Source organism: Geospiza fortis, unplaced genomic scaffold (genome assembly GCF_000277835.1).
Source record: "Geospiza fortis unplaced genomic scaffold, GeoFor_1.0 scaffold11, whole genome shotgun sequence".
In the NCBI taxonomy this organism is placed as follows: domain Eukaryota; kingdom Metazoa; phylum Chordata; class Aves; order Passeriformes; family Thraupidae; genus Geospiza; species Geospiza fortis.
In genome coordinates, this window is record NW_005054304.1 from 13,192,850 (window position 1) to 13,201,716 (window position 8,867).

The 8,867-nt window shown below is 39.1% G+C and overlaps 1 protein-coding gene across 1 annotated transcript in view; it reads left to right on the forward strand.

The window, feature by feature from the left end:
- The window catches only part of CFI (complement factor I), a 14,502-nt gene extending 7,381 nt beyond the window's left edge, over window positions 1-7,121 (forward strand). The window contains exons 6-12 of the mRNA XM_005418160.2: window positions 9-125; window positions 1,287-1,325; window positions 1,812-1,915; window positions 2,502-2,617; window positions 3,319-3,596; window positions 4,704-4,805; window positions 6,678-7,121. Of these exons, the coding sequence (XP_005418217.1) occupies window positions 9-125; window positions 1,287-1,325; window positions 1,812-1,915; window positions 2,502-2,617; window positions 3,319-3,596; window positions 4,704-4,805; window positions 6,678-6,895 (974 nt within the window). The 3' untranslated portion in view covers window positions 6,896-7,121. The remainder of the gene's footprint in view (window positions 1-8; window positions 126-1,286; window positions 1,326-1,811; window positions 1,916-2,501; window positions 2,618-3,318; window positions 3,597-4,703; window positions 4,806-6,677) is intronic.
- Window positions 7,122-8,867: the final 1,746 nt, after the last annotated feature.

Here is an 8,867-nt window from a genome sequence, read left to right on the forward strand (position 1 = left end):
TGTTACAGAGTGCAGAGAAAACAGTTTCCACTGCCGGTCAAACATCTGTATTCCAAATAAGAGTGTCTGCAACAAAGAAATTGACTGCCTCACAGGAGAGGATGAAGCTGGAGCTATCTGTGCAGGTCTTCTGAAAGATGTTTTTGTTTCTTTCACTCGGTTCAATTTTAACTAGAGGCCACACAATGAATATTACTTTTATTTATTATGCAAGAATCAATCTTCCCTAGATTATGTTATGCATAGTAGGAAGAAAAGGTCATAGAATTTTCTCTCCTTTCTTTCTGGAAAGGCCTGACAAAAAAACTAAAGGAAGGAAGAAACAGATGATGTTTTGGGAAGCTTAAGGCAGATTATGTCTTTTCTTTATGTGGCCAGCTATCAAACTGGTATCCCCTAAGAAAGTATAAGAAATAGGAATACTTTCCTCACAAATGAGGAATTCGACAAGTTTGTCAACATAATAATTCTTCTGTGCTTCTCCCCTCTCTGTTGAAAAGATAATGTTTTGTTTGAAAATTAGAATGTTTTTCTTGCTCTCAAGAGAGACAAAGTCTAAGGCCAAAAAAGTAAAAACTACTGGTAAATGGTAATTAGTACAGGTAAACTGAACTCCAAATGTAAACATTACTGTCAGTGACATGAGAAGAGACACAATGCTCGGCCCCCATATAGGGACTGAATTCAATGGGCACTTTGTTTGAATAAAAGCTGACAAACCAGATTCACCAAGCATTTAATTTACCTCTCATGTTGAATATCCTCCCTTACCCTATTAAAGGAGGAACACAGTACCCATCAGCATAATCTAAATTCGGGGGAAAAGACCAAATAAAAACCTGTTACTTAATGCTCCTTTGAGTTTTAGAAAGTTTCAAAAGGTCAGCAGGACAGGAGAAAAAATTTTGGTTGTTTCTGGTGGAGGAGAATGGGACATCTCCCCAGAGATCACAAACAAAAAAGGGGCAGTTTCTCAGGGTTCCCTGGCAGAAGGAGTCCCTAGGCTTGGAGAGTGAGTAGATGTTGTGTAGTTACGAATGAGTATCTGCTGGCTGCTGGTCATTTGTAGGCTGAGGCAGCCAAACAGTGCCTGGCAGGAAGGGAAAGGGGAAAAGGAGGGGGAAAAGGAGGGGGAGAGGAAAGAGCGGACACCAGGCTGGAGAGTATTGCTCTCCATGAGAACAGTATGCCCTTATGCATTTAAAATGCGTTCCATCATTGTGGCACACACACATATACTCAAGTAAATGTTTGCCGATAATTTAAATATTTTGTTAATACTACAGGCAAAGAAGAAGGTGCTGAAAATAACAGTATGGATAAAGGTAAGTGTAATTAGCCCTCCAAAATCACCAGCATACCCTCTTGTTAGTGACTTTCTAGCTACCAGCCAGCTGGTAGCTGGCTAGAACACTCAGATATTCTGACTTTGTAATTTACTAATATACACTCTGGGACTTACTGTTTGTCTCAGTTTTCACTGACTTAAGGAATGCCATAATAATTCATCCTAGCTGAGGACCTACATCTGCATGTTTTGGCAACTGGTAAACTCTCAGCTGAGGTAAACTCTCAGCAAACCTAGGGGAACATCCTTAAAATTATTTGCCTGAATAATTTGCACGCAGCATTGAAAAATGGAGAGAAGTGATGTGATGCTCAGACACAAGCAATTTTGAAAGCAAAAACAGATGCCAATATTTTTGGTCTTTGTTTTCCTGCTATTTCAGCTACTGGCATATTCACAGCACTCAAATTTTAGCAAGAATGTATACCTGAATTCTGAAATATATTTTTCCTTTTTGTTAAAGAAAGAAAAATGATAAAGACACTTCTTCCCCAAGCGCACTGTGGTGTTAGGAATCACACACTAACTCGACGGAAAAGAATTGTAGGTGGAGAGATTGCTGGAAAGGTAAAAAAAACTTTACCAGATATGAGTTCATTCAGCATTGATTTAAATAGCATTATTTTCCTTCTGTTAAAGTTATGGAAATAACAAAATCAGCTACAATGCTTATGCATGTTTTGCAGCAGTAGTGGCATTGCACTGAATGTAAGTAAAGAGAAGCACAGTTTATAAAGTAAAATATGGACTTACAAAATTAAGCATTGAAGTACAAGTAGACACTGACAATTACTCAGAGAAATTATTAATACTACAGCCAAAAATAACAATTCTGGCATAATGGAATTAAATGTTGTGGCTTTGAAACAGAATATAACAAAAATGTATTCAAACCATGTGAGGTCCTCCATCTGTTTTTCTGACTACAAGGAGTTTCATGACTAAAAGCTGGAGGTAAAGATATATTGCACAAAGTCAGAATATTAAATAAAATTGCTGAATTTTTGTATATATATCCTTTGTATCTGATGGAGCCCAGTTTACAACTTCTGGAGAGCACATCTTTTATTAAAATCAGATGTTTTTCCCTTTATGCACTAGAAGTTGTACAATTGTAATGATTTCTCACTGTTTGTGTTTGTTGATTGAATAGGGTGAATTTCCTTGGCAAGTGGCAATTAAAGACACCAGCAATGAAGGTTCCACAGTGTACTGTGGAGGGGTTTATATTGGTGGCTGTTGGGTTCTGACTGCTGCTCACTGTGTCAGGTAAAAACAATTCATTCTGAAATTCTTTCTGCGAGGCAGAAAAATTGATTTGGATACTACTGCCCTTCTCAGCTACGTGTTTGTAATTTCCATTTGTCTGTTGAATAGATCAGTTTAAAACACTGACTCACCCACATTAAGGATGAGGAAGATTCAGAGAAAACAGAGCGTTTTGGCAGTGAATAGAAAGATAAAAAGTTAACTATGAGTTTGAAGAGACATGGCATACTTCAGTCAGATAGCAGCAGGCAGGAAAGGTTCATTGTAACCACTCTGCTTGAAGTTAAATACAACAGATCTCTTCACCATCTCTACCTTGTGGAAGTCCAGGATCTGTTCCCAGAGAATGTCCCTGAGGTTATATACTCCCCAGAACAAGCCAAGAGCAGATGTGTAAGATTTGCCAGTCCCATCCACATCTGCTCACCTTTTACCAGAGTAGCAAAAATACCTGCTTTCTGTTTGTCACAACACTAAACAGAGCCTGACTTTAACATCATTTTCTGTATTAGTTGCAGTACTCACCATGTGTCATCTGCCTTGAATTTGCTACACTTCAGAAAAACCTGGGCATTAAGTCCAGAAAGAAAATATATGTATCTAATATGGATTTTTATTCTGTAGAAACTTCAATAAAATGCAACACTTTACAGCTTTAAACCAAATGTAAGGCTTGTGTTTATTTCACTGTTTTTTTCCAGGGCAAATCGGGTCCATCTCTACCTTGTCTGGGTTGGAATGTTGAACACAATAGCGTATGACAAAGAGACAAATACTTTCAAACTAAACCAAGTGATAATTCATGAAAACTACAATGCCTCAACGTATGAAAATGACATTGCTCTGCTGGAGCTGAAAGGTTCTGCGCTCGGAGAATGCACCCTGGAAGAGAGCAGCATACCTGCCTGTGTCCCCTGGTCAGAGTATATGTTTAAGACTGGTGACAGATGCAAAATTTCTGGATGGGGACTAGAGAAAGGTATTTGCTTTAGTGCTCACTTCAGGAATGTATTATTTGTATAACTCATTTCCTAATTGTGGTGAGCTTTCATTTTGAAAAGGCTGAAAAACAGTTGTGCACAAAGTACTCAGAAGAGGCTGAGTACAGAAAATGTAGGCTGTGGTTTGGCACTCAGGTATCACTGTTGGGTTCTCTTTTCTGCACTGCTTCCTCTGCTGTTTCAGCTACTTTGTAGATTCATATAGAGGACACACCTGGATGAAAACTACCCTGGAAGTAAGAAATTTTCCTTTTGTCCATCTAATAGTTCTGTCAGCTGTGGAGACCTGTTAAGGACATGTAACAGATGTTGTTTGGTAGCTCAGAGGGGCCCATAGTCACAGGCTGTCCTCTGTCCCCTTCCCAACAGGATCTGAGCTGCAGCCAGCAGTCATGAAACTCAGCACATCCTGTCTCTGCCATGCTTGGGTTCAGCCCAGAGAAGCTTGCACAGAGACAAATATAATCATACTTTCAAAGATTTGGGAAGCATTTGTTTTGTATAACAGTGTTACAGCGTGGTGTTGGAGCTACCACATACTGGCTGGGAGGTTTCTCCTCTCCATACTCAGTAGTTATCCACCCAGCAAATGCAAAGTTGGGAATTGCTAGCAAACAGACAGAGAACAAAACTCTTTAGACTTGTGAATACATAGGTCACCCATATCTTCAGTAACTGCTCCATAAAGATAGAGCAGAGTTGGAAAAAAGGTAATAAGGATGAATCACAGTCACATCTCCAGTTCACAAAAAAGAATGTACCCATTTCCAAGGTCCTGGAAACCTTCATATGGAAAACACAGGAAAAAAGCCCTGAGGAACACAAGGAAATGGAAAGAGTGAAAATGTCACAAAATGAAAGCATTGTAGTTTACACTGCAATTAAACCACTCTGCTTTTATTTTGAAATATATGGCCAATGCACTGTAATTCATACGGGGTAAATATTAGTGGCAGTTTAAGGTTTCTGGTTTATAATACTGAAGATAATATTATGTAAATAAGTAAATAACTAACTTTCAAATTATTATATTAAATGTGTCTGATGTGTACTTGTAATTTTAAATTTTGATTTTTTTTTTCTAGGGTACACAAAACAATTTATCCTCAAGTGGGGAAATGTTAATTTATTTCACAATTGTTCTGAGTTGTATCCAGGACGATTTTTTAAAAAAATGGCATGTGCAGGTAAGCATCAATTTTCTTACTATAATTTCTCTACCATCAAGCTCTCAGTTTAGGCCAGACCTACTGGCTGGGAATCTTCTAGACTTAAGAAGGACAATAAATGAACTACCACAATATCACTGTTGGCTACATGCCAGCCACCAAGTCCATGGCATCCACCATTATACACTTATTTGTAAACAGAGTTCAGATGACAGCATGACGAGTTTCTGTGATTATTTGGGCAAATTTTTGCATGTAATTTGAGTTATGTTTTCTAAATACAAAAGCCCTTTACAGCCTACTGAACCTCCTGCCTTTAATTTATTTGATTCTGATTCAGCAACATATTTAAGCAAATGCCTGTCCTAGAACTCACACCCCTGTTGAGTAGAATATAACTGTTCATCTGCTTAGACATCTGCCTCTACCACACTGCATGCCAGGAAAATACAATTAACTTTTCAAACTTAGATTAGTCTGTCCAGGAAACTGGTTGTCACCCTAGTATTAAAATGAGGATTTTTAATACACATTTATTGCTTCTTAAGTGACAAAAAGTGTTGCCAAATACATGACTAAAAGAGCAGTGAGTATTCAACTCACAGGGCAGATAGTTTCAACTGTTTATTAAATCAAAAAGTGAAGGCAATCTTAAAACAAACTACTCAACAAGAAAATTAAAATCAGATATAAAAGCAAAATAATTTTTGATAAATTTAGAATGTCATCTGTAAGATACTGGGTTTATTTACTGCACCAGTTCTAAAACTTGTCTCCCTTTTCTTCAATATATTTCAAGTCATCATATTTTACCATGAGGCGACAATGACAGTACCACATGAGACACATTCAGAAAGGGGATGCAAATAAAAACTTTAAAATAAATGGCTGGTATTCACAGGAGTTAGTAATACAAGCAAGTATTAATTAAACTGATTAAAGGCAATAAATTCTTGTTTCATAGGATTAGTAATCTTAACTCTGAACAATTTACATAACTCTCAGTAAGGTACAGATTCAAGAAAGAGCTTTTTAAATCTTGGGGACTTGTGCTTTGTGCTTCCTTCATACTAGGACAGTCAGTCAAGCAGGAAAGTGTAGTAAGGGTGTTAGAAATTAATTAACTTTTACTAAGTATATAGGAAAAACCATAAATCATATTCTAGCTCTGTAGCAACATTTCTGCTTATATCACATCCATCTTGATTCTTGTTTTTCATGAATGTTGTGTTTGTTGACCTGCAAATGAGTAGGTTTGTGAACAGTGAAGCACAAAGGGCACTGGATCCTGCACACCTGTGCCTCAAAGCTGCTGCACTACCTGGTGTTTCTAAAGGTTCCTCACTGAGACCAACCATGCAGTGAGGGAACTTAGAGACAGCTGCTCTCCCCCCCATCCCAGGATTCATCTGCTGTCCTTCTTGTACCTGTCCACCTGCTTTCACAAAGCTGGTAAAGAGAATAATGGAACAGATGAAAGTGGACCACGGATTACTGGGTAGAGAGGACACCAAAGGCAGACAAAAAGGCATACACACATTATGGTATCTTCACTTCCAAAGGAATCAGTGCACAAATCTTTATACCTCATTCCATTTTTATGGGCTACTTTTTACAGTAGGGAATGTGGCTGAATTCCTCTCTATTGCACTGCATAAAACAAGACTGATGAAAAAGCAAATGAGAATTTGGGCCAGCCACAAGTATACAGAGAAGCCCTGCACTTGAAATGAGAAGTAACAGACTTGAAGAGGTTCAGAGTCTTCTTTACTGCTGACCATTAGACAAACACCTGTCAGGAAGTGACACAGACCTGAAAAAATTTCCTGAGCTCTGCCTCGTGTGCCAGCTTGTACCTTAACTTACCTTTCCTTTTTATTTCCTCTTCAGGTACTTACGATGGCTCCACGGACAGCTGTAAAGGTGATTCAGGAGGGCCCCTGGTGTGCTTTGATGCAGAAGACGTGGCCTATGTGTGGGGCATTGTGAGCTGGGGTGAGAACTGTGGCGAGGCTGGTCACCCTGGTGTGTACACACAAGTTGCCAGCTATTATGACTGGATTAGCCACCATGTATCAAGGGGCCTCATTTCACGGTACAATATATGAAGCTCAGAAAATTCAATGCTTCCTTCATATCACCTATGCAAAAATAGTCATTTTCCACAATCAGCTGTCACATAACTTAGCAACAATCAGTACAAATCTTCAAGGAATGTATTTTGAAAATTCTTAACACTCTCTGAATGTCACATTTTTGCAGAGCCTGTGGGAAGAGAATTTTACAGGCACAAGTCCACTGCAAAGGTCTCTAATAAAAGCAGACATTAAAATATTTTTTCTTGTAATATTATTTTTTCCACTTTTCACACTGAATTTCAGTTGCTGTTGTTTATTTAGCTAAAAGTGATAATGATACTGGAAGCAGTGGTTGGAAAATGATTGCATTGGCAAGTGAACTTCACAGAAATATGCAGAAGAAGACTTCAGCCCATCTATTAATCAACAGATTGGCTATGACCATGAGATTTGTCGTAATGCAACAATTACTCAAATAATAAATCTTGGTAGTTACCTTATACACATAGATTTAATTCTACAAAACCATGTAGCACATACAAAGTTAGACTTCTTGCTGTCATAAAGAAAACATCAGGCTATACACAATACCTTCCCATTCAGCAAGAGCTGCTCACAAAAAGTGTGCACAAATTCTTTTTGAAGCAGTAGAATTTGATTTGTGGATTGGTACCCTCAACACAAAGCTCACATAGCTCCAGCCAGTTGTATGAAAATGATCAATAGCTTTAGAACATTTTTCACTGTATTCTAGTAACAAATACTTTCAATATCTATTTCATTTTATTTCTCTAGATTATCCTGCTGAATAAATTGCATATGTTCACACAACACAGTTGTTGTGGTGCTATTTCTTCTATAATTCAGCACAGTCTGACAACAACAATTTTTACATTTTCATTGACTTTTTTTCATCTTCCAGACTTGTAAAAACCCCACATCAGCATGACTCTGTCATGTAAAGACATCATCAGTCATCGAAATAACTAAAATAAGGGTATGAATTCCTTCTCTTAAGAAACACACATATCCTCAAAAAAATTTGCTATTTAGGAAAGCATTTTAGTACATTCCTACACAGAAATTATTTTGCTGAATCAGGGTCTTGCTAAAGAAAGCCTATAAAGGAAAACGCTGGACAGATGTACAAAGAGCTCCCTCTTTTGTTTGACTTGATTTTCGCGTGAAGAACTTTTCCCATCAATTTCATTAGTAAGTACACATTACATTAAATGCTGAGGTTTAAAAAAAAAAAAACACACCAAAAAAATAGTAGAATGTGTGTCTTATACCCTGTCTGTTCTGAAAGTCTCTCGGTTCTCTTTCCATTTCTGGTTCTTCTTTACATTTAACTTTAGCCCTGAAGCCAAATATTACTGTTTTCTGAGGGATGCCATGCAACATCACACAGAGTTTTCATTACAAAAATTAAAACAATTTTCACATTGTTCCAATTCAGTTAATCTGTGAAGCTTCTATCATTTAGATATAAATTTTTCTTAAAATTCTGAAAACCAAACACGGTGCTTAGTAAGCAAGTTCATTCTGGTCTGATTTTTCTTTTGAACAAATCAAGACTGGACTTTTACCGTTTAACAGATACACTTTCATTTCGCTCCGCTTCACAACCTCGCCTTGCACTTTTGGCGATGTCATGAGAGCCACTCACGTACAAACACGGCCGGGTCAGTTTCCTTCCCGCCCAACATCGTCACAAACTTCGGTACCTCCGGGGGCAGCGCCGAGCTGGCAGGTACCGGGGCACGCCCCGCTTGTCGCTGCCCGGTTCGGAGGGCCGCGCACGGCACAGCGGACAGGGCTGAGGGGACAGGGCACAGGGCAGAGGGGACACGGCAGAGGAGACAGGGCACAGGAGGCATGGCTAAGGGCACACGGCACAGGGGACACGGAGCGCTCCGCGGCGCTGCCCTGAGGCCCCTCCCCGCGGGCGGGCGCACGGGCGGGGCCGCGGGGACCATGGCGGCCCTGGCGGTGGCAGCGG